The sequence below is a fragment of the Caretta caretta genome, chromosome 4 (genome assembly GCF_965140235.1).
Source record: "Caretta caretta isolate rCarCar2 chromosome 4, rCarCar1.hap1, whole genome shotgun sequence".
Lineage (NCBI taxonomy): Eukaryota > Metazoa > Chordata > Testudines > Cheloniidae > Caretta > Caretta caretta.
This window is the reverse complement of record NC_134209.1, coordinates 46,680,612-46,706,298: the sequence shown is the minus strand read 5'-3', so window position 1 is coordinate 46,706,298 and position 25,687 is coordinate 46,680,612. Positions and strand designations below refer to the sequence as shown.

General features: G+C 39.5%; 2 protein-coding genes across 6 annotated transcripts in view; one reads left to right on the top strand and one right to left on the bottom strand.

Moving 5' to 3' along the window:
- Nucleotides 1-18,429, top strand: part of LOC125635720 (uncharacterized) — a 63,189-nt gene extending 44,760 nt beyond the window's left edge. For all 4 annotated transcript variants that reach the window (XM_075127611.1, XM_075127610.1, XM_048847754.2 and 1 more), the window contains 6 exons: nucleotides 3,136-3,309; nucleotides 6,911-7,000; nucleotides 11,383-11,560; nucleotides 12,880-12,996; nucleotides 14,971-15,148; nucleotides 18,079-18,429. In XM_075127611.1, coding sequence (XP_074983712.1) covers nucleotides 3,136-3,309; nucleotides 6,911-7,000; nucleotides 11,383-11,560; nucleotides 12,880-12,996; nucleotides 14,971-15,140 — 729 coding nt within the window. In that variant the 3' untranslated portion in view covers nucleotides 15,141-15,148; nucleotides 18,079-18,429. The remainder of the gene's footprint in view (nucleotides 1-3,135; nucleotides 3,310-6,910; nucleotides 7,001-11,382; nucleotides 11,561-12,879; nucleotides 12,997-14,970; nucleotides 15,149-18,078) is intronic.
- A 4,656-nt stretch (nucleotides 18,430-23,085) lies between these two features.
- UGT8 (UDP glycosyltransferase 8) overlaps nucleotides 23,086-25,687 on the bottom strand; it is a 72,296-nt gene continuing 69,694 nt past the window's right edge. For both annotated transcript variants that reach the window (XM_048847284.2, XM_048847285.2), the window contains exon 6: nucleotides 23,086-25,368. In XM_048847284.2, the coding sequence (XP_048703241.1) occupies nucleotides 25,005-25,368 (364 nt within the window). In that variant the 3' untranslated portion in view covers nucleotides 23,086-25,004. The remainder of the gene's footprint in view (nucleotides 25,369-25,687) is intronic.

Here is a 25,687-nt window from a genome sequence, read left to right as displayed (position 1 = left end):
AGTCTGGAACCCAGTCTCTGACAGTGGCCAGTACTAGAAGCTTCAGAGGAAGGTTCAAGAACCTACATAATGGACATTGGCAGCCCTAGCTGAGCTTTGCTTTTGTGCATTTGGGTCTAATCCTCGTTATTCTTTTCAAGCAGATGGGTGTTTTCCCCAAGACATCTAACAAACCCATTGGTTCAATTCACATTTCCATTCACTTTAATGCTTTCCCCCACATTTTCATGGGGTCCACGCTGGCAACTTGGGATACCTACAAAGTTATACTGTAATACTGAAAAGAAATAAATTGTTTCAGTTAATTGTGTTGCTTTTCAAAAGAGAAAATATCTAGTAAGTGCCATCTTACAGATATTTCTCTGAGGCCCATACTACATAGCAATGCCCCATTTAGTACATTAGTGCCAAAAGCCCCTACGGATCTCATCCATGACAATGGGAAATTATCATTGCAGTACCTGCCATATACACTTTGATAAATACAATGCTAAAATCTTATTGACTTAGGGCTTGATCCTACAAGCGCTCAGCATTCTGGCCCAGGCCAGAAAAAGGTGTAAGCTTGTGTTTAAGTGTGTGAGTGTTCCCAGTAAAGACAATGTAGCAACTCACATGTTCAAAGTTAAGCACTTGCTTAAATGTTTGTTGAAATGGGGCTCAGCACCTTTTAGGACTGAGTGTCAAAATGGTGCCATCTTCTCTACTGTCTTTAGGGTAGCATATTCAGATGCAGATACCCAAGATCTGGTGCAAATCTATTTTGCTGCCAAAGGTACAACCTGAGGCTTTAAATTTTGGGAGAGCTTTTTGCACTACGGACTGAATCAACCAGTAAGATTACATACTTATGATGGATTTAAAGGGGAACACCACAACTTCTTTCATGGTAAGAACTGGCTATAAGCCTCAGTGGCAGAGTATGGATCTAGACTGGGATCTGAGTCTAAACTTTCCCAGGATTTGTGTGTGTTTCCACCATTCCATTTGAGCCCACCTCCACTAATAACAAGCCCAAACCAAATGAACGTTGAGACATTGTATGCCAGGGAGATACTTTTCAAACATTTGTATGAGGTGATGAGTGTTAAAGGTACAGATAAACTAGCTACAACACATGAGATTTCTGTCATCTTGAAAGACCTGTCAAGACCTTCAGGTAGAGAAGTATGGATTCATCCAGCTTGGAGTTTTTCTCTACAAGGTGGCATCTATGTAAAAATGAAATCTATCTGATGACATTTTATTCTAGAAAGTGCTATCTATCCAGAGTAAATGAACAATTTCTTTTTTAATCTATTTGGTTCATCTTGTAGACATGAACGTACACCTTGTAAATGATGATATTACTGAAAACATCTTATTATTTTGGAACTTTTGCATTCCCTCTTGATTGTATCTGATGTGAATGCCAATGTGTCCCATTTCTTGAGAATTAAGATATCTGTTTGCCATTTATAGCCTGTTATTATCAGCAGTCTTCCTGATGACTTCTTCAGAAAGGAGCATGATGTAAATTACTAATGGAACTGAGAAGTGAACATGTCAGGGAATATGCTAGATTTGTTTTAATCAGGAATACAACAAAATATTTCTGAAAAGGTTTTGACCGCTGGAATTAATTTGACTAAATCCACAGAGGGTGCACTCAAACCAGTGTCACATAGGTAGATCCTCTAAATATTCCTATTTCATCTCAACAGTCTGAAAGTACATAGAGTATGAAATATTTCTCATTGGAACAGATTGTGCCCTGATGATCTTTGGGGACTGCACAAGGAGCTCTCATCTTGCACCCATTGTGGTGTACCCCGGGGCACAGTTTAGCCCCTGTCCAATTCCAGCTGGTTGGTGGCTGTGAACGTCTACAAATACCAAAGCCACAGAAGATACCAAAGTTGCATTAGTTTAATATACTTGACTGACTGCTAAGCACAGTGAATATCTAACTTTTGCAAATGCACTTTTTCTTCCCATCTTGACTGTTACACTGCCCTCCATCAACCATACCATTTATCTCTTGATTCATATCTTGTTTACTGTCTAAATCATAGATGGTGAGCTCTCGGGGGCAGGAACTATTTTTGTGTTATTTGTGTGTACAGCTGGTAGTAAAATGGGGTTCCAATACCTGTTTGGGGTGCTTAGACATTACTACAGTATAGGTAGTAATAATAATAAACAAAAATAATTGAAACATTTATAAAAGGGGGGAAAGGAGTTCTCCAGTTGTGCTATGCTTTATTAGTGACTGAGCAACACAGTGCAGTCTAAGGAATCAGCACTGTCTTGAATATGGGGCTGTGAAGAGAATGACCACCTGAGAGGGAGCTGTAGGAGTGACTATGCATGAGAAGGCAAAATTCCTCCCTCAACATCCCAGCATACAGAGGAAGTGCATATTCTCCAGCATTCCATTGAAAGGCATAGCATGCTTGTACTAGCATGTCTGTCCAGTTTGAATGGGATGGTACAGATGGGGACTGGGCCATGATACTTGGTGATTTGCATCCACAATATGCTAGGGGTTATGTGGAGACTGTGATTGTATCTGGCCCTTGAGTGGAAGGTACAAGAGGGAACGAAACTTTGGGCCATAAAGAGTGCCTGAGTTCACACAATGCCATTTTGCTGCAGACTGGTGTTGTACTGAGGCAATGCTTAGTTTAAATGGCTCATCTCCAATCATTCTATCATTTTCAGCATGAAATGAAGTGAAATTCCTATTTATTTTCCTGTTTAGAAAATGTTGTTAATTTTTAGATAATATAAAAATACAAGATTCGGCAAAAAGATACCGTGATACACAATGAACCAAGAACTGAGCCTTAAAGTACAAAACTGCCATGAGAACGTGAGAAAATGGTGTAAGCATTTCTTGTACAGCAAGAGCAGGATTATATGAAGTGAGATACTTAGCTGTTGGATTCAAATGCTGAATAACAATTTCCATCTTGTGCTTGAGAAGAGAATATCTCTGATATTTAGCAACCAAGAAGATAAAGTGGATCCAATGCTTCATAGGGCAATTGGGTAACATCTGTATTTCTCAAAGGATTTCCTAAATTAATGATAGAATTCCATATTCTTTCATTTAACCTCCTTCTTTCCTCCTCCCCCTTTTTTTGGTCACAGGAGACCTCTTATCTACTTGAGTGTGTTCATAAATTGAATATGTCTACAGCAATGGAGTTCCAAGAAATGAAAGGCAGAATAACGCAGCTGCAAAACCACATGCTTAATTTCACAGGCCAGTTCCTCAATATGGAGGGAAGAGATGATTCTCTGATGCATTCTCTAAACTCACAGGTCTGTATTGTTTAGCAATGTATGCTTGAAGAATTTGACAAACATTTTTTGCAGTATAATGTTAAACCCTTTTCCAGCTTGGAAGATATTTAAATTCCACACTGACAGTGCAAAATGTATTATTGATTTTGTAAATGTAAATTGTGGTTTACCTTGTACCCTGTCATTGTCCGGCTACATGAAAGGAGGACGGGAGACATTTGGTAAGGTTTTAATCAGGCCACAACTTTATTATTAGATGTCTGGGACTACCTGGCAGATAAAAGTCTACAGTGCAGTAACCCCATGTTCATTCAATAACTTCTCAGGACGCTTCTAGCAGCTCCTCCTCTTTTTCCATCCAGGACCCCTAGCCAATCCATTGCTGGGACCCATCCACCCCCACTCGTAGGAGGGCTAAGGTGGGCTATAAGATAGATGAGTTGATTGCCTGCCATACCAGTCATAGGAACCCCAAATCTCCCTCCCCCCGGGTTCCATTCCTTTAACCAACACCTCCTTTTTAAGTTCTTTACCAAGCCATTTATCTGGTCACTGTATCCCTTTCCTGTGGGGTACCCACACTTGACATCTGCCCCACACTTACATAATGAGTTGTGACATACCGCCTAACTCCCTTTATGCCACATGTCAACAAAACCCTCTCTAAACCCACTGTGGGTAGGGGGAATAAACCCCAACTCCACCTAGGCCAATCTGGTGGTAAGGGAAAAATTCCTTCCCAGCCCCCCTAAAAGGGGTGGTGAGCACAATGCCCACAACAGGTCTAGACTAAACCTGGTATTTCACCACCTAAAGGGGAGGGAAGGTAGATGCTACCTCAGCTTGCTCCATGCGAAAGGGGTCTTCACCGCATGGGCTATCCCTTTTAAACTCTCCCCCCAGCCATAAAGCACTGTTCTCTCCATTCAGCCACCCAGACAAATTCCCACCCACCCCACCCCCCGCCCGCTCAAAGGAGCAATGTGATCATTGCCTTATCCTGTACCATGCCACCACAGAGAGCTGAAAATTGCTAACCCAAAGTTACAATAATAATTTAAGAATCTGTAACTAACAGACTCAGCAGGGAATTCCCATTGACTTCAGTGGGGCCAGGATTTTACCCCTAAGTCTCATCTCACACCAGTGTATTCAGAAATAACTCCCCTGAAGTAAATAGAATTATATGAGTGGAGAATCAGGTCCTTTGTCTTTTCTAACCTTAATATTTTCCCCCCCGAGTGTAATCCAGGTAATGGAGCATGCTCAGGAAACATTTTCTATTTGTTCTATTCTCTGATCACATTGATTGGAATGGTAAATTCTCCTACTCTCACACCTTTTGCCTTTGCTCAGGCTTGCCTTTCCATCAGGTTGTCTTTGTTTTCACCCTGTGTGGACGCCATTATACAATCTCAGAATTATAGAAATGTAGGGCTGGAAGGGAACTTAAGAGGTCATCTAGTCCAGTGCCCTGTGCTGATGCATGATGAAAAACTTCTAGACTGTTTATCCCTGATGGGTGTTTATGAACCCTGTTCTTAAAAACCTCCAGTGAGAGGGAGTCCACAATCTCCATTGATATTCCAGTGCTTAACTATCCTTCTAGTTAGAAAGTTTTTCTTAATATCTAATCTTATATGATATATGTATTTTATCTATATGTTAATGCTATTATGCTATAATTGGGGGTGTTTCGGTTTATTTGAGACCATGACTCTAATTTAAATAATGTCGTATTTTTCTAGTTTTTGTAAATACCCCTGTGGCGGTGTATATGTAACCCATATACCTTCTGGGTGTGGTGGTCTGTCCCATCTAGTGGCACCAAGACCACTTAGAGAGAGAGAGATAAAATGAGTCTGCTCTACGGCCTTAGCTAACAGCCAGTTGGCTTTTAGCTCATGCGGTAGAGGCTCATGCACTAAGCTCCAAAGGCACCAGGTACGATCCCACTCACCGATGACAAGGGTCTGTCAGCATTACATATGCACACCCCATCTTGTGTTGGGGTGGACAGTGGGTATACTGTCTACCAGACTGTCTTGGGCCTCACCATGATGAAGTTCAAGGGTCAGAGTCAAAGCAGAAGCCCTTGGGTTCTGGTCTCCATAGACTAATGGCCGGAGTCAACACAGGGACCCTTGAGTTCAGGGCAGCATAGCTAGTGACCAGAGTCAATACTGCAGCCTCTGAGTTCAGGGCAGCATAGCCCAGTGGCCAGAGTCAATATAGCAGCCCTCACATATAAGGCAGTGTGGCCTAGTGTCCAATACCCAAGGGGCCACCATTTGGGGTGGTGGCCCAGGTAAAGCTCCCAGTCCCACCCAACTCCACCAGGTCCCAACCCAGGGCCCTGACAGTGGTCATCCACTGAGTCAGTGGGGAATCCCACTGAAACACACTGACCTCACACTGGTGGGAGATACCACTTGCTCACCCTCCCTGGGTCACTTCCTACTGCACTTCCTGAAGCTGGAGTCCATGGGGCATCAGGGTCTCTGTGCTCCTCAGTGCAGGTAATTCCCTGGGACTCCTTTGGCCACAGACCTCCAGTCTGGAACTCGGGATCTCTGGCTCCCACAGGAAAGGGCTGTGACAGCTCCTTATCTGGACCCTCCACCAAAGGTCCTTTCTCTCCAACGGTCAGCCCTGACTGAGCAGGGCTGCTCCCTTTCATACAAGCATAGCACTTGGAGCATGCCCATTATGGTCTGAGGGGCGGAACTTCCTCCGCCGATACTGTGGGGTTAACCCCTTCCAGCCTGGTGAGGAGTATGCACACCCCATCACAACCCCATTGTACTAACAAACATCTGATATAGAGAACAATTATAGTATAACTGCATTTACCACCAAAAATGCAGAGACAATTGTACTGGGAGATCCTGTCTGTGATGTGAATTGCTGCAAAATTGTGTCTCAATTGCACAGTTCATTGTAATATGACTTTCCAGGTGGCTACTGTTACAGATGAGCCAAAATAAGAACTTTGAATAAAAAATCCATTTGAATTGTGTGGAATTCAGAATTCAACTCCCCTGATTCAAACCTAACCCAGGTTGGATCCAACACCTGAACTGGCTACTTGTATAGTTCTGGCTTGAATGTGTCTGAAATCTCAAAAGAATGACTGATCTCATGAGACTTCCTCCATTTTTGGTTTAAAACTCACACGAAGGTCTCACAGATTTTGGTAATTCAAGTCCAGAGCTGAACCTCAGACCTCTAGCTTAATTCTACTCTGGATCTAAACACTGCGAATTGGGTGAAATCTTGGTCCCAGTGAAGTCAATGGCAAAACTTCCATTGATTTCAATGGAGCCCTTGTTTCACCCATACAATTTTATTCAGCATGTCATCTTTAAAGAAGAAGCAAACTTGGAATGTACCTCTAAAAATTTAATTTGGCTGCCCATTAGATGTCAGTATTGTTCCAATGCTATTACAGTTGCTTTTCTTGCGATATAAAGAAGCTGCACCTTACAAGAATACCTCAGAGATATATAACCTTTACAAGAACTTTCTGAATGATTGGGAATGCTTAATCCAATGGATTTTTCCTTACCTGTAACTTTTAAAATATTGCTTAAAGGTTTTTTTTCTTTAACTCTTGCAGAATCTTTCTGAGTCTAAGATGAATGTTATGGAAAAACAATTTAACTATGCCACTGAGGCTTTGAACAGCCTTCAAAACCGCCTTGAAGAGGTTAGTTTGTTAATTTTTCAGAAATAAAATATCATTTGCGACAGACAATAACTTCCTCTACCCAATGATTTATTTGTAACATTGCTATTTAGGAGTGGAGTGTGGGGCAGGAATATATACAAAAGTCTCAACACAGCAACTGTCATCAAATATTTATGTATGCAGTGTTCTTGTAGCCATGTTCCAGGATATTAGAGAGAAGGAGGTGGGGGAGGTAATATCTTTTATTGGACCAACTTCTGTTGGTGAGAGAGACAAACTTTTGAGCTTATGCAGAGTTCTTCTTCAGGTCTGGGAAACTTAATCAGAGTGTCACAGCTAAGTACAAGGTGGAACAGATTGTTTAGCATAAGTAGTTAATACATATTCTAAGGGACCATTCAAGCTGAAGTGACCCATTAATACCACTCCAGTTATAGTGAGGAAAGTAAGATTTGGACCCTGGGGTGTTACCAGAACATAAATATTCATTAATAATAATGCTTAGATATATTTTAGCGGTTATATGTTTTTTGTCTATGGATGAGGAATTATAACTTTAATTAAATCTGTATGTATTTCTGGTCAATATTTCCTTAAGAAAGAACCCAAAACTATACTACTAATAGCCTAGGACACTGAAACATGAGGATATGTCTACACTGAAGGAAAAAAAAAAAAAAGAACAAAACAAACCCTGTGGCATTGAGTCAGAGCCTGGGTCAAATGACTTGGGCTTGCAGGGCTCTTGCTATGGGACTAAAAACAGTAGTAGACATTCTGGCTCTGGCTGGAGCCCTGGCTCTTAAACCCAGTGAAGGAGAGAGCCTCAGCTACAGACCAAGCGGAAATGTCTACACTGCTATTTTTAGCCCCATACTGAAAGCCCTGCAAACCAAAGGCATGTGACCCAGGGTCTACGTTTCAAGGCCACTGGTTGTTTTCTTTTTCTTTTTTTTTTCCCCCCCTTGCAATACAGATGTATCCTCAAGCTTCAGGGGCCTGGACTATTGGCAGTATAGGTTTGGATATGCATGATTTTGACCTAGCAAAAGAGTGTGACTACTTGCATGAAAACTTTCAAATGAAATGGCATGGATTCTGAACCCAGGAAAAGAAAATACCATTGCTCTCTATCCAGTCCCAGCCAGTCTTTTCTTAGAATACATTGGGGATATGTTCAAAGATGCTTTTATGCAAAATGCAGGGTAATACTGAGCACTGTCTGTGACTGAACACAAGGCAGCAATTCAGTGAAATGCTTCTGTGGATGTCATAAAGCACAAAAGCCCAATTCAAGTAGAGCAGCTGAATCTCTGGGCTGAAATTGTAGCCCTTGTGTTCTGCCTAGGATGGGGGCTTGCTTTTCCAATATACCGCAGCACCATAGTGTTTCACATTTTGGATGCCAAGAGAAGGAAATGTGGATATTGTGAATGGATACTCATGACAGAGGCAGAGGATATAGAAATAAATACTGGATATTCAGGTGGCGATTTATTTTGGGTAGGGAAATTGCTCACACACACACACACAGTTCCCTGTTCCCAGTACTTCACATTATGAAAGGAAGACACACCTATATGGAAATTTCATCAAGAGGGACAGTGGCTAAACAGGCAGTAGCCCCCTCCCTCCCCCTACCCCCCCCCATGTTCCAGCCATGGTACTTTCTGTAAAATGTCCACATGAGTGATGGTATACATAGAAAAGGAGCTGTTTCCCTAGAACATAGCAACATGTTCCCCTGGACAAAGAGCATGTGCTAAGCAGAAAATGATAGTAAAGTTAAAGTTGCTTAAAGCTCTTGCTGAGTACTCTGTCCTACTGTCAGAAGAGTCAGAGTACGCAGCAGTGCAATGAATAGCAATGACTTGGCCGGCCTGGCCTGGCTGATGGAGGTATCAGAAGGGACTAATTTCAGATTAGTAATTCCTAAGGTCTGGTCTACACTATGGAGTTAGGTCGACGAAAGGCAGCTTACAGCTACCTAACTATGGAAATGTCTACACTTAAATTTTGCACCTGCTCCACTGCACCGACTTAATGACTCCACCCCCACGAGCAGTGCCGAGTCAAGGCTGATGTCATTATGCTGACGCAGTGTCAGCATAGATACTGTTATGTTGACTGTTACTGGCTTTCGGGAGCTATCCCACAGGGCCCCACACTGACAATACAATCAATACAAGCACTCCTGGTGAGGCCACACACTGCCAACACATGGAGCAAAGAGTAGAAAAAGCTCTTCCGCTGACATAGCGCTTTCTACAGGTGGGTTTAGGTTGGTATAACTGGGTCACTCATCGGTGTGAGTGATGTAGTTATATCGATATACCTCGGTAGTGTAGACCAGACCTTAGAGTGTTTTAGCTAAATACAACGTGGAGCAGATCAGTGCTGTATATGCACAGAAAATACACAATCCTTGCCCTATAGGGATTAGAATGTCTAGACACACAGATGAAATCCAGGGGATGTGGATACAACATAAAGCCAATGAGTACGGTAGAGAATTAACACAACTCTGTTAGTTCCATGGATTGTAGTTTATGTTTTCATTGGAGCTGGGAAGGGAGTAGGAAAAGGACAGAAGGTGAAGAAGAATAGTCACAGCTGGTTCCCAGAGTATTTATCATAAGCAGACCGAGCTTTGCAGAATTAGTTTGTTCTGCGGATGAGGTACGTGAGTGAATTTGTTGGCTCAGATTCTGTTCCTTTATGTTGTTAAGTTTACATAAAACATATTGAGCTGTGGCTCACGAAAGCTCATGCTCAAATAAATTGGTTAGTCTCTAAGGTGCCACAAGTCCTCCTTTTCTTTTTATAAAACATATGGAGAGGGGGAGTTTCTTGCCACAAAAACAATCGATTAAATAGACCCACATGGGCCTGACAACCAGCTCACTTGGAGCCTGTGCCTGATTGTACTTAATTTCCAATAAAACAAAAGGATTTTGAAGATGTTCTCCTTTGCAGTTTAATGAAATCCAGTGCAAATGTAATGAAAATACAAAGAATTACCTTCACCACTAGATGTCACTGAAGCCCTAAAGATTTTTCGGAACGTGGGACTTGTAGCCCTTTAGTCATTGAAATTAGTTGTGCTCAAAATACAAATTCAAGACAGTGAATGTTTCAATCATTTGCATTCAGAAGCAGCAGATAAACTAGTACCATAACATATTGTCTGCAGGGAAAGGCTCAGTCCATGTGTTGCATCATGCCCACTGTAAACCAATGGGGACAGATCATTAGCGGGTATAAATTAGCCATACTTCACTGACTGGAACCACATCACAGTTGTCTCCCTTGTTGGCAGTCTGAACCAAGAGGTTAAGGACTGAATGGGCATGATGACTGTCACTCGCAGAGGTGGTCAGGGTTGGGGAATACGCCGGGCTATGTAAGGAACTTCTGTTAGCCATGCTGTATTCGTTCTGTCGATAAATTAAGTCAAGGCATTCAGGTCGTCACTCAGGCAGTTTAAGAGGCCTTAGTGTAAATGAGAATTGGGCTCAAAGTCTCCAGAACTTTCACCCAGCACCTTCTGTGAGCATTGAACTCATGATATAAAGATGTTTAAAGTTTACTTTTGGGTAATTCATTTTTCAAGCTAAAAAGAACCATGATACCAGCTCTCTAGACTCGCTACGGTTTGATTTCTAAATAGTTTGTGCAGAAGTAGGGTCTGCTTTATAGTCACTCCAAAACTGCTCAACAGAAAAATCCCAAATAAAGTTACTATAAGTGCAGTGAGTTTCTTCATCCTATTAAACAGGTTTCACCATCAGGCTTGTTAGAATTACACAAGGAAATAGAAGTATGCCCTAGTAGTTGATGAAAGAGTCTCAGTACCTTTCACTCAGTAGTTACAACCTAGCTCGACTGCCTGAATTCAAACACTGCAAGAGGTTAATTATTCTATTGAATGAAAGTGGGGACTAAATTTTGTGTCTGCTAAACTTCTTTGAACTTGCTAAGAACCCTGTGGGCAAGCAATGATCCTGGGGTCTACACTGAGTCAAGCCCATTCAGGAAGAGGTAAACCAAACAAAAATGGCAATTGTCAAACTGTAAAAGAAGAAGTACAGTAGAGTGCAACACCACTTTAATATTAATCTCTAGTGAAATTCTATTGAAATCAATGTACTTACATTACAAATTTGACCACAACATTCTATTTGTATTTGATGGAATAATAAGGAATAGTTTGGGGGAAATATAATATTTAATTCTGAGAGGCAAAGTTTTCCTGATTTTTTTCACTTTTGCAGGGCACAGTCCAAATAATTTTGCATATGCATAAAAGAAGCCTTTGCATGATATGTTGTTTTAGAGTTGGTAAAGTATTTCATGGACATAATACATGGCCTATCTATTAACGGTCCTTTATTTGACAGGGATTGGATTCAGTGTTCCTTCAGATCTCTCAGCTTAAAGATGATTTCTATTTTATTGAAAACTTCTTGAACCACACAGATATGGGAAACTCAAAGTCTTATGTGTCCACATCTGAACTCTTAAAAGAAACAGAAGAAGATACACTTTCAACTCTGTCTCCATCTTCCCAAAATTATGGTGGGTCATATACCTCAGTCCAGACTAACATTTAAACCCATTATTTATACTCACTATAGAGATACATTTGGAAAGATAAAGATAAAGCAGATTGACAGGAATTGGATGCATTTCAGGCAACCTTGTATTGAGTTATTGTACATGCTGACACAATCTTTAACAGAGGAATGCACTTGGTGTTTTGAAGGAAGACAACAACGCTATAGAACGTACCAGTGTAATTTTGCTTTGCTGTACATGGGGGAGAAAAAACTCTTTGATTTCCAATTGTAATTGGTTTATGACTTGAAACTTGAAGTTAAATTACCCATTACATTATTTTAACTTCATAGCTACAAAATACAGTTTGTTGTTCAGCCCTTTAAAAGTATTTCACGGTATTTGTGTTAGTGACTCTAACTGGTTAACTATACATTGTATCAAGGGATGTTTTCTTTTACTGATTCTAACTTTACTTCCCTTTCTGTTCTTCTATTACTCACCTAAACCTCTAATTCAATGTGGAGACTTGTCTTGCAGAAGCTATACAGTAGCTAATTAATATCCTCCAAGTAAGAAATATACAAAATACCCCCCCCCCCCCACACACACACACACAATTGCTTGAAAGAGACATAAAGATACTCAATAACTTTTCTTCATGAGCCCTATGCTTTTATTTCAGCATAAATGAGTAGTCAACACAAACAGTAAAGAAAAGAGTAACCCGCCTTGGTCTGTTCCAACATGCCAGCTGGATCCATAGTTACTACTAATATCTTTCAAAATACTGATCAAGAAAGTTACAAGCCACTGAATGGATGATTGGTATTCAGATGATTGGCATGCTGGTCAAAATATGAACCATAGTTTTATGGTTCATATTTTGACCAGCATGCCAATCATCTGAGTTGCCATTAGTTTCACATCAATCTGCATGTCATTATTATGAATTACAGGCCAGATCCTCAGCCATTGTAAATGGGCAGAGCTCTGTGGACTTCACTGAATCAAAGATGATTCATATCTGCTGAGAATCTGGCCCTACTGTTTTAATGCTTACTGACAGCTATTAGCAATAGCCACATACCACGTTGGATGAAGAATAAAAGAACATAGTAGGGTCAATGTCCCTAAACAATGATTGAATAACTTCAGAAAACAAAAAGAAGCTGGTGAGAGTGTACACTGGGTATAGTTGTTTTTCAGTATCAGAATTATGTCATTTAAAATAAATTATGCAACAGTTGTCTTTCTGCCATTAGTGATAATAAGTAATAAGTAATAATTTCACATGAGTTTTGATGTAATGAAAGAATTTGCTATTATGTCCACTGTAGCACCAGTGAAAGACCCAACACACCCAGTTCTTCTGGATCATCAGACACAAGTCATGGAGCCAGAGACAGTGGAAGAGAAGCACAAAATAAACATCCCGTTCATAAAGAAACTTACAGGTGAGATCCTTGTTGTTGGAAGACATTATTTGCAATCAAGCAGAAAGAAAAAATGTCAGGAGCCTACAGGGATCCCACCTGGAAGGTATTCACCAGGGCTGAAGTTCACCCCGGACAAAAGGCACAAAACCACCTCAAAATAGGACTTACGTGGTGCATAGATCTTGTGTAGGCCCTACCTCAACAAGCGTGAATTTCATTCCAGCTAAGGAGGTAGCGTCTGGGTGAGTTACATCCCCAGCAGCTCTGCACAATGCAATTTTATTTTGAAGATCTATGTATTTGAGTTTCAATGAGTTAATGAGTTTCAATGCAAGACAGTGCTTAGAGTATTCCTGTAGATGGTATAAATGACCTTGAACAACAATGAAAATGTTGGTGAGGTCATATCTTTTACTGGACTAACATACTGGTGTAAGAATATTGTATATTGTGAGAATGTTGTTGTAGCTGTGTTGGATCCAGGATATTAGTTCCAATAAATTCCACAGGTCAATTATATATTGTGCAAAATATTTTATTTATTTTTAGATTTTTAAATTTTAAATTTGTGGCTTTTTAATTTTCTTGGTTGTTTCTTTGTTCTTGTATTATGAGAAAGGGAACATGGGCAAGTTCACTTTTGCTTCCCTACATCATTCATATTTTCAGATTTCTTTTATCATGTCACCTCTTTGTTATCTCCTTTCTATATTTATTAGATATTCCTGATTCTGATATCAGGTCAGTTTTACACTGGTGTAATGTGATTTCTTCAATTCTAATACTAAAATACTATTTTTAAAAATCTTTCCTCAGATAGAATTCCCTCCATGCTTCTAAACCTTTTATTTGTTCTTTTAAGGGCCTATTCTGTTTCTGCTGTATCATTTGGGGGTGGCCAGAGATTAATAGAGAAATCAAAGTGAGCTCATACCACTGATTTTATTTGGTTCTTGATTACTGCTGTGCACTGAGCAGATATTTCCATTGAGCAGTCCACAGTGATGCCAGGGTCTTTTTCCTGACTAGTCATAGTTAATGTGGAAATCATCAGTGGTTCAAACTTTCCATTCTAATGTACATTGCCTTGTACTTGCCATGTGGTATATTGAATATCACCTGCCATCTTGTTGACCAAAGTCCTAGCTTTGTTATTATTTGCTGTAGTTCCCCACAGTCATCTCTAGTCTTAAATAACATAAATAATGTAATGTCATCTGTAGCTTTTACCACCTCGCTGTTTATGTTGACAGGAAAAATGTGTTAATACCATGCATATGTCTATAGAACTCATCATTCTATAATTAAGATAATGTACATGATCCTGAAGTGGCTTTATTCCATCATATAGTAATTTATCCTCTCTCATAAGGACACTAGAAAGTAGAACAGATTCATTTATGTTCTTTTGGGGGCTGCATCAACCAGTTGCAATCAGTCATTTGCAGGAGAAAACCTGACAGCTTTGTTTTATTTTTGTTGATTGTTCTTTTATCTAATTCAGTAAACTACCTGGTGACTGGTTTGTAGAATGGAGAGGATATTTATTAGGAGAATGAAACAAAAGAGGGAAATGATAAAGATGGATCAGAAGCCATATGGATGGTGTAAATGGCTAGTGTGTTTACTCGGGTTCTTTTAACTCATCATGCATGGAGTTACCACCAGCCAGTGGACTCCACTCGACATGGGTAGAAATGCACAATCCACCTACTGCAAGGGTAGAAGAGCTGCTGCAATAGTATTTGCTCCATTGGAGCCCTGCAAGGAATTTTGGTCAAATAAATGTGCCCTATCAACAGCCTGGACTGTGGCTATAAAACCCTAACCTTAGCAACATGGTTATCTATTGCATAATGATAACTGAAAAGAGTGATTGGCTAGGAATCCTTTGAGTCTCCATCCTTGATTTTGAATGGATTATTCTGGTGTAAATTCTAGGTGAAAATGTAAAAGATTGCACATTTTGATGTACTGTTTTGATTCAAATAGACCTCCAAGTCTTTTTCTATGGTGCTGACAAAAATGCAAATGGATACCTGACATTAACTGAGATAGAAAAGGTCCTGGGAGAAGATGCACCTCAGAAAGAGGAATTGGAAGAATTTGATGATGATAACAATAAGATGTACTCCTACCTTGAATTGAGAAAAAGCCCTTGAGCTGACAGGTAAGTATTTTTTAAAAAACAATGAGGTTTATTTCTTAACTAAACTTTTTTCTCCCTTCCATCCAAACACTTCTTCCTCTTTCTGAAAGATGGAATTAGGGCTTGTCTACAGTTCAGAATTTGCTGAAATAGCTATTCTCCAATAATTACTTCAAAATTAGCCCCCATGAGGACACTTTTATTCTGGAATAATCATTGCAGAATAGCTATTACAGGCCTGGTCTACACTGTGAGGGGGGACCAATCTAAGTTATGCAACTTCAGCTATGTGAATAACAGAACTCCTTAGATAATTTTCCCTCCAAAAATCATTATGCTCATCAGGGGGCAAAGATAATAGGATCCTTACTATAGTTTTTGCTTTAAGATTCTCCCCTCCAGTTCTTACTGCTATAAGCATTTAATCATTTTGTTAACTGACATATAATAATAAGGATATTAAATAAAACCAGTAACACGCTGCAGGTAGTGCCATTATACCTCAGAGCTGCATGTATAGCTTGCTGCCTTTGGCCTTCTTTTTCACAACACCTTGGCATCTTAGTCATGTGAATATTACAATTCTGTTGCCATTTATGATACATATGGACTACTCCTCCAACTCTTAGTCAAGTGATCCTCCATCCAAAATGTTCCAAATTCCCACTGACGTCAGTAGGGCTATTTATGTAAGTAGGAATTGAGGAGTTGGGCCATAATGATGCTCTAAGGCCATCCTAAAACACAAAGGTTTCCTATTCTCTCAATGTTGCTAGTTTCTGTTTATTACAAAATGATATATAGTGCTACAAATTTGTCTACATTGTTCTAATAATAATGTCTGTTATGATAACTGTCTCACATGACCGTCTCATGAAGAAATCAAGGAAAGATAGCCCAGATGAACCTAGTATAAGGTGGATGCACGACAGGTTGGAAAACCATTCCCAGATGGTAGCTATCAATGATTCACAGTCAAGTTGGAAGGGCAAGTGGGGTCCCCCAGGGATCTGTCATAGGTTCAGTTCTACTCAGTACCTTCCTAAATGATTTAGATAATGGCATAGAGAGAACGCTTACAAAGTTTGCAGATGATAGTAAGCAGGGAGGAGATGCAAGTTCTCTGGAGGACAGGATCAGACTTCAAAATCATGTCAAAATCAGAAACTGGAGAAATGGTCTAAAATAAATAGGATGAAATTCAAGAAGGACAACTGCAAAGTATTGAACTTATGAAGAACTAATCAACTGCACAAATAGAAAATGGGAGATGACTGCCTAGAAAGGAGAAAAGGATCTGGGGCTTTGTGATGGGATGTACTGGCCCCTCACTGGAGAGAAAGGGGTTAAGGCAACACTCTGAGCAGCAGAAACCCTGCCCCCTCACCTCTGCTGGGCATGCTCCAACTGCTGCTGCAGTATAAAAGGGAGTTGCACAGCTCTGTCAGGGCTGACCACTAAGGAGGGAAGATGCACCTTTCTGGCTCCAGATGAGGAGCAACCAGGAGCCCAGAGCAAGGGAGCAGGAGATGCTGCAACCCAGGCAGGCACCCATAGAGTCCCCAGAGAGATTATAGGTATCTGCAGCACCCTGAGACCCTGAAGACACCCAGACTCAGCTACAGGAATCAAGATAGGAAGCCCAGGGAGGGACCAGCCAGTTTCCCTGCAGTAGTCGGTGTGTTATGGGTGGATTCTCTGATGAAGTGAGCTGTAGCTCACGAAAGCTCATGCTCAAATAAATTGGTTAGTCTCTAAGGTGCCACAAGTACTCCTTTTCTTTTTGCGAATACAGACTAACACGGATGTTACTCTGAAATCTGATGACTATGTGGCAAAACCTATAGCCACTACCAGGGTCCTGGGCTGGGAGCTGGTGGAGCAGAGAAGGCCTGGGTCCCCCTACCTGGCTGCCCTGCAACCCCCGTTCTGGGGAGTGGCCCACCAACTCTCCCCCCCCCGCCCTCCTTCTACTGCCTCTGGCCATTGGACAGTGCTTCCCTACAGACAATGGGAGCCCTCCTCACTCTGGCCATTGGGCTGTGCTTCCCTGAAGACAAGGGGAGTCCCACTGACTCTGGCCACTGGGCCACGTGACCCTGAGACATGGTGCAACCCTAGTGGCTGTACTGTGGGGCTATCATGCCCTCGCCCCGCCCCAGGATACTGGCCCTGTGACAGGGCTATAGTGTATCACAAACTAAATCTGAGTCCACAGTGTAATACTGTTACAAAAAAAGTAAACATCATTTTGGATTCTATTAGCAGGAGTGTTGTAAGCAAAACACAAGAAGTAATTCTTCTGCTCTACTCAGCACTGATAAGGCCTCAGCTGGAGTACTGTATCCAGTTCTGGGCCCCACAGGTCAGGAAAGATGTGGACAAGTGGAGAAACTCCAGAGGACAGCAACAAAAATGATCAAAGGTCTAAAAAACATGACCTACAAAGAAAGATTGGGAAAAAAAACTGGGTTTGTTTAGTCTGGAGAAGAGAAGACTGAGGGGGGACATGAGAAAAGTCTTCAAGAACATAAAAAGCTCTTATAAAGAAGAGGATAAATTGTTCACCTTAACTACGGAGGCCCGGACAAGAAGTAATGGGCTTAAATTGCAACAAGGGAGATTTAGGTTAGACATTAGGAAAAACTTCCTAATTTTAAGGGTCGTTAAGCACTGGAAAAAAAATTACCTAGGACATTGTGGTATCTCCCTCACTGGAGGTTTTTAAGAACTGGTTACAGAGGGATGGTCTAGATAATACTTAGTCCTGCCTCAATGCAGGGGACTGGATTAGATGACCTATAAAGGTCCCTTCCAGTCCTACATTTCTCTGATTCAGAATAGCTACATTAAGCTGAATTCACCATAAGAAAAACTTATAATTCAAACTTCTGTGTTTCAATGTGCTTAAGATATGACCCCATCTAACAGTGAATCTTTTTGTATTACAGAGTAATTAAGAAGACTAATTGCAAGGCTGAGAGATGCATGCAATGTTCTGGATCTTTATTTTATTTTACAGGAAAGAAAATCACTTACAGGTTTATTTTTTAATTGGTCATTCTTTTGGAACAGCAAAATATCAATTATATAATGATAAAATGCCCCTCATTCCAATATGCACACCATATTTACCATAGATGCCATGTATTGCAGAATAGCTAGAGAAGGAGACTTCTCAAAATGTTTAACTCACTTTGTAATTGTAAGTACATAGACAAAAAAGGAAGACAAAGGAAATATTATTGATCAAAATGTTTTAAAACCATGGATTTAGTATTAAAAATTGTTATGCAACTTAAGCATGTCTTTTTAAAGTTTTATTTACTTCAGTATATAACTTCTACTTTATTCTTCCTTAAGTGCTCTAACAGATAGTCGATGATTACTCGTTTACACCCCCCCACCACCATCAGTTAACACCGTAATACTATTTACTTGGCATATCAAAGAGTGAAATCCTTCCATCATCCACATAATAGATCTGGGATATGGAACAGAAATTACTACATATTTTGATCACAATGTGTCAGGTGTGGCTTCTTCGGATGTTTGCATGTCCCAAATGGTGATTTACCAACACCCAGTGATGTGCTAGAGAGGACTCTCAGAGAGTCCTTGCGACTCCGGGTTCAAATTCTGTCATTATCAAATTGAAAGGAGTTGTGGAATGATTTATTTGCCTCTGATGCATTCACCCTCTTTCTGTATACAGCTACATTACTCCTGCTAGAGACTGCTTATCTATATGCTTGTAATGTTGTTTCAGTCAGCATGTTTCTTTTCCTTTGGAATGGACCAGATTGCACCAAATATAATTAGCATTTTAAAGTCTTTTCCTGGGGTAGATACCTACAGACTGCATTACTCCTATGAGTTCTTTAATACAACAGATACAAATTGAACTCTGTGCTTTACTATCAGCTTCCACAGTATATTTTTCAGAAACAAAATACAAATATTTCAGCCAAGTGCAGTATAGTAGGTTTGGGCCTGGTAGTGTGTCTGCAAAAATGTCCATACCTGACTTGACTCACAAAAACGGTTGCATTAACTTCAGTGGGACTTCTGATATGTTTTCGCTGCTGGGCCCTTTGTTGAGATGTTGCCTTCTTCCTTAGTTATGAGAGAGCATTTGCATTTCAATGAGAAATGAATGAATATTCGTCAGTCCATCCACCGCAATGCACCCATACACCCTAATATATACAGGAAATTCTGGGGATCCTCTTGTTAAAATATTGGAAGAACATCATAGTATGTACCAAATCCATGTTGCCCCTGATAGATCTCTAAAAGGGAATGAGATTTGGTCCCACTGAAGTACAAACTATACTTGCACTGTCATAACAGGAAGGCAGCATCATATAAAGAGGATAGTATATCCCTTCGATGGAACATCTGTTGAGCAGCGCCCTAGCTCTAATGGTGTGATACAAGGCAGGTGGCTGGGGCAAATATGCAGAGTATAACCCTACATATAGATCTAACAGAGTAAAGGCTATCAAACAAACATCAGTTGTTCGAACATTACATTTGTTATGGAAGTCATGTTTTCCCAGACACTATGCAGGCAAGTTTATAATTTATGAAAGCTATTCACACATCTCATGGAAAACCTAAACAACTCAACCCAAAGTCTTCCCTTTTAGAATGACTGAACTTCAAAACAAAATGAAATTGTCTATCATTCCTTACAAATTCAGAGGTCTGTAATTTCTCATATTCTGCTTCACTTAGGCCCAAGTATTCCCACTGAAATCAGTGACCAGGATTTGGCATTAGGAAATTAGTTGATCTTCAGTTTTTACAGTTGCAGTGGGACTGACTTTTCGCCTGTACTATTACTGAATACATTTGACCAAATTTGGCCCTGATTTATGTGCCTTGCAACCCCCAGGAAATCAGTGGAGGATTTGAGGGCAGAACCCTAATGTAGTCAGCGGGACTCTAAACAGGCAGACGCAATTGCAGGATTGGGGCAGGAATGCCCAATCCTTCGAGGTACTGAACACTTCCTAGAAGGTTCTCAGTGTGTGCAATACCTGCCATATACAGTGGGTACACTTGAAAAGTTCATGCTTGTTCTGGAGGTATTACTAGTTTGAGACGTATTCTCCTTGTTAAGCAAAGAGAATATCGCCACAATCTATAGTATTTTGAAAACTGGCAAAAAAGTGAGGCCACTGTATATATTGAATGGTGAGTACTCAGCATATCTACCAAATCTGGATACACATACTTACCCATTTTAATGTTCTCTTCATTTTAGATGTGCAGATTTGACTAATAATAATTAATACCTTACACTTGTTTAAATATATAAACTCAAATCAGAAAAATAAATAGACAATAGTTCATGGAATTCCAAATCCTTGTAACTTATATGTGAAAAAATGTCATGAACAGGAATAGATGAGAGAAACAATATGGTGCACTTTTAATTTTCTAAAATAAATTTTGTGGGGGGAAAATGGGCAGTACAGTTATTTTCTATTTCCTCAAAGTTAATATATTTTAATATCCATCATCCAAAGCTACTTCTATGGGAGATCTTACTGGAAAGAAAATCACTTACAGGTTTATTTTTTAATTGATCAAACAGCCACATTTTAGGCAAGCAATTTAGCCTCTGACTGTTTTATTTATTTATAACCAAGTATCACTGGGATTTTCTAAGGCACCTAAGAGAACTGGTTGCTCAAATCCCTTTTCAGTAGGATTTGGATAACTAATTCTCCTAGGCTTCCTTGAAAATCCCAGCCCACGTGAATACCATGTGCTGCTGTCACAGTGCCTACCATGACTGTTGCTAATTCTACCAATGGAGAATTTGTATTGGGTTTCCCACCTTGGCCACAAAGTGCAAGGTACCTTTTACCCTATACAAGTATTTAGAAGGTGCTCAAATGTGGGAGGAGTTCCCCCCCATGAAAGCCAGTATGAAACTGCCATTTTAATTAAAAAATAGGCAAAACATGCACTTCTTAGGGCACATAAAATATCAACAAACACAGAAGCATATAAAGTTCAGCATACATATACCCTGTATTTAAAATTGAAAATTCTGCTGATGCCAGGAATGCCTCTAACTTTCAAGTGCGCCCTCTATCTACAGCAGGTACTGAGCCCCCTCAACTCAGCTGTGACATATATGGCAGTTGAGGCCACTTACAACCTAATGACCAAAGTCTGCCCTTCAAAACATGTGTGTGATCACTACAGAAGTCAACGAGAGTTGCTTGCACATAAGCAAAGTACATGTCAGAAATAAACAGGGGGAACACATCACGGCAATTTCAGGGCTAAACTCATTCTTGGAGGATCTGCACTTTTTTCTGACATCCTCAGAACCTCTCAAGTATGGTATGTGTTCATATTCTCTCGAGGAGCGGGAAGGGAAGTAAGGAGCAAACTCTACAGATGGCAGTATGTCAGTCCCTGTCCTTCATTAGCTCAGGTGGTATTTCTTTCATTTATTTTTTGCCTGTAGGATCTCCTTCCCACATATTCTGCCAATTTATGGTAGGAGGCAATCAAACACTTTGGAAAGAGATTTTATTCCTCAATTTCTTTTGTCAGCCTATGCAAATATCACCACTGGTTAGCATAGTAGCCAAAAGAAACTCAAATACAGTTTCCATCCAAAGATTGAATAATTAGCTATTTATTTGTCTTTCAATCTCTCTACTTCCTTTTTGAGATTTCCCTCCTTCCCCTTCCTTCTGAAAGCTTCCAACTTCTGCATCCCCTATATATCCTTCATTATATATAGACATTTGCCTCTTTTCTCAACTTCCCTCTAGATAATACCATGTTATTTCTGCCTAATGAGTTTGGTTCTGATTGTCCACAACCTGAGAGCTCATGTAATTATTTATACCTACGCAAAGTGAATGTAAAGGACTCCAAATAAGAAATCTCCTTAATTACATGGATTGTAGCGGTTTAAACCCACTTTGTACTCACTTTGTATAGCTGTAAATACTACACAGTATGCAAGGCCGGGGAGGGCCAGACCCCTTTTACTATCCTGTGCCAGCAAGAGCTGAGAAGAAAACTGATTAGACTCACACCAGTTTCACACTGTTACTGTTGCCAGAGCTGCTTTCTGGAAGAATAGTACAACTGGTGCAATCAACCACTAAGAGTTTGTCTGATAGGAAAGCTTGTAATGGGGGAAGATGGGTGTATGAGGAAATGCAAAATACCTTCAGCCTCATACCAAACGTAGACTCCACACTGAAACACTGTTTAGTTAGTCAGAGAGCAATCCCTATACATTTTAATAAACACCTCTGTAAAACAAATATATCTCCCCCTATATCTTGTTAAACTTTATAATTTAACATAGTCAGTCCTACTCAGTGCAAAAGACTAGTTCAAAGGAACACATTAGCAGTGGTTTGATATAAAAGTCAGTATTAAATGAATGTCTACACTACAATAATAAATGAAATGTGTTGATATATGAAGACTTTGTTATTTAGAAAATCAATATCTGATTTTATATATTATTATCACTCTTTTTTGGTTTGCCCTCCCCTACAGATGGCCAAATAAAACCAAGTTATTTACAAATAAAATATGCTTCACAAAAAAAAAACAAAAAAAAACCCTCTTTCTTGCAAACTCTACATTATTGGAGAGTTTAGTATAAATGTTGGAAATTCTTAGGCTACTGCATTTTTAATCTGGCTGGGGATTCAGTTAAAATCGATGCTATAATCTTTGTCAGTATGGGCTTTTTACTATGAGGAAACAGAATAATGCTCACAAAACATTTATGTTTGGAGTTTCACATACATACCATGACCTTGAGTGTACATACTGACCAGTGCAGTATATATGTATTTTAATATACATATATACAGTTATACATACACACATTGAGTGAGTTAATGCAAAACCAGACAAATATGAATCATCTGATTAAAAATGTACTTCCAACAACAGTATTTCTCTATTAAATCCATGTTTATTACATAAGTTTTATCACAGTGAAGATTAAATTATGCTTAATCATCCAGTAAGTGCTTTTGTACTTTCACTAAACCAAAAACAGTAAAAGCAACTCATCATACACTCAAAATCCTGTTACCATCCCACCATTCATCGCCTCGATGTGTTCCTTTAGTTGCCATGTACTGATAAGATTGTAAAAAGATATATGTAATTGGCTTATTTATAACACCATTTTCTTCAAGTATTCGGAAAGCAGTACAAATGACTGTACCATATATTAGAAACATTTTTGTAATGTTATTTATTGCTATAGAAGAGAGGCTCCTGATGGAATGATAATGAAATATAATGTCACTGTGTATGAAGATGATCTCAGCATTCTGTCATTTTCACAGTTCTTCCCATGTTAGTGAACAACACAAGATAAATGGGCTTCTTTCCTTCCTCTGTCATTCATGGGATTTCAAACTATAAATAAACAATGCATACACTCACAACATGTGTAGTACAAATTCCAAGTAAACAGAATGACATGGAAATAAGACATAGTTGCCAACTGTGGTTCAGCAAGACAGCTCTGATTTCATGACCAGTGCCCTGCATCCCCACTCTTCATTCAAAAGACAGAGAAGTCGCATGTCAGCTCGATGATTGACAGAGACTGTTGAGGGGTGGGGCCATAGTGGGGAGCAGAAGAGACAATCTCTATGAACTGTGTTTGGTTTGCTAGGTTTAATGTCATACATGACATAAAACCTCTAAACATGCATTGGTTACCACCCAGAGAACCCATCCCATGTTCAGAGACTTTAGTGTTGGCAACTATGTCAGGAACTGTGTGGTCCAGACCAATATAAGTTAATATTTTTTCCAGATAGAACTGTTTAAAGAGAACATCTACAACACTGTGATTTAGAAAAAACTTAATAATATAATAATAATTATTAGGAAAGACATTCAACTTTTCTTAAACAAACCCTACATAGTGGTTTGATTCTGCATTGCTCAAGGGCCATAGCAAACCTTCTACACTGAGCTCAGGGCCAAAACATTTTTTTTCTGAGTTTCATTTATTTTTCTTAATTATGCATTCTACACACACAGCCATTGTATTCATTTAATTAAAACTCCCCTACATTTCTTCCAGTGGAATAAATTATTTATGTAGGGAAAGGCAAATAACCCCACAAAATAAAATAAAAATAAAACATACATAAATATAAAATTTACAACTTATCCCAGATTGATCAAAATCCCTTTCTCTAAAGCAACGGCAAAGAACAGAAGAATTATGTAGCCTATTGGGGGGAAAAGCAGTACATATTTTTACCTTTTTTCTTCAATGTTCAGTTTTGAGAAAGTTCTTTTTTATGGCTGCATTCTCAATCTGCAACTTAATTGCTGTGTGTCAAACACTGGGAAAGATGACTTTATTGAAACATCATTCTTAAGCAACATGTCAAACCTTTAACAAATAGAACACAGAGCTAGCTCTAAAATACTCTCAGCTAAAAGAGGGGTATATATATAAAATAAAAAAAGAAAATCTTTGCAAGTTAAAGGAAACCTTTCCTTATCTGGGACACACACATTCAGGTTTAAAAACTGGAAAATCATAAATACGGTCATTTAATTACTTCAGAGAATTAAGGCTTCTAAAAATGTCAGTGCCAAAATACCCTCTCTGCATCAGTATTAAGAATAAAATACATTTTGCATTTTAGGTTGTGTTTTTTGTTTTGTTTTTAAAGATGTTTCTTAGTTCTGTAGAATCTCATCATATAAGATTACATACTGTAGGGGAGTGTTAGAACTGTTTACTGATGTTTTACTTTAAGTAGTTGTTAGATTAAGTTACAGCGATAAAATTCAATTATTGATCTGATTCATTACTGTACATGGGGTAGTTGGCTCATTTCACCTTTTTTTCATGTTTAATATGACCATTTCTTCTGTATTTGCCATTTGGTATCCCGTTGTGGTAATGTCCATTAATGGTGCTATGTTCATCACTTGACCAAAGACGTTTGCTTTGTTTGTGGATAAACTTTGCTATCCTGGCCAAAATGTAATAAAATAAGGCAGCACCAAGTAGTACAACAAAGACAATATCCAATAAGAAATACTGATAAAAAGAGATGGTGTAAACAGCAGCACGTAGATGTTGTGCTCCGTTGTGTCGGAGGATATAATTAATCCAGTACACTGTCCGATTAACAGGATGTCCGGGTTGGTCCTTGTGAATTTCAGACAGCTTTCGGGCCCGTTGCCTGTAGCTGCAGGAAAGAAACAATGTGACAAATTAGGAATATTATCTTGCTCTCAAATGACAAGTATCCATGTGAACACAGAAATGTACTTGAATTTCTCCATACTGAGTGGGGTATTTTGGTAGGAAAATGACGAAGAACAGCAGTTGGCAGGTGTTTGAGATGCACTATAGGACAGGTGAGTCCTCTTCAATGCAATAGTAAAAGTATTCAGAGAAAAATAAATATTGACAATAGTTGTACCTACATTTATATCTGTACATATGTTAATATGGGGTAAAATTCACCCCATGCAGAGAGCCAGCAGAAGGGTTTAAATGGGACT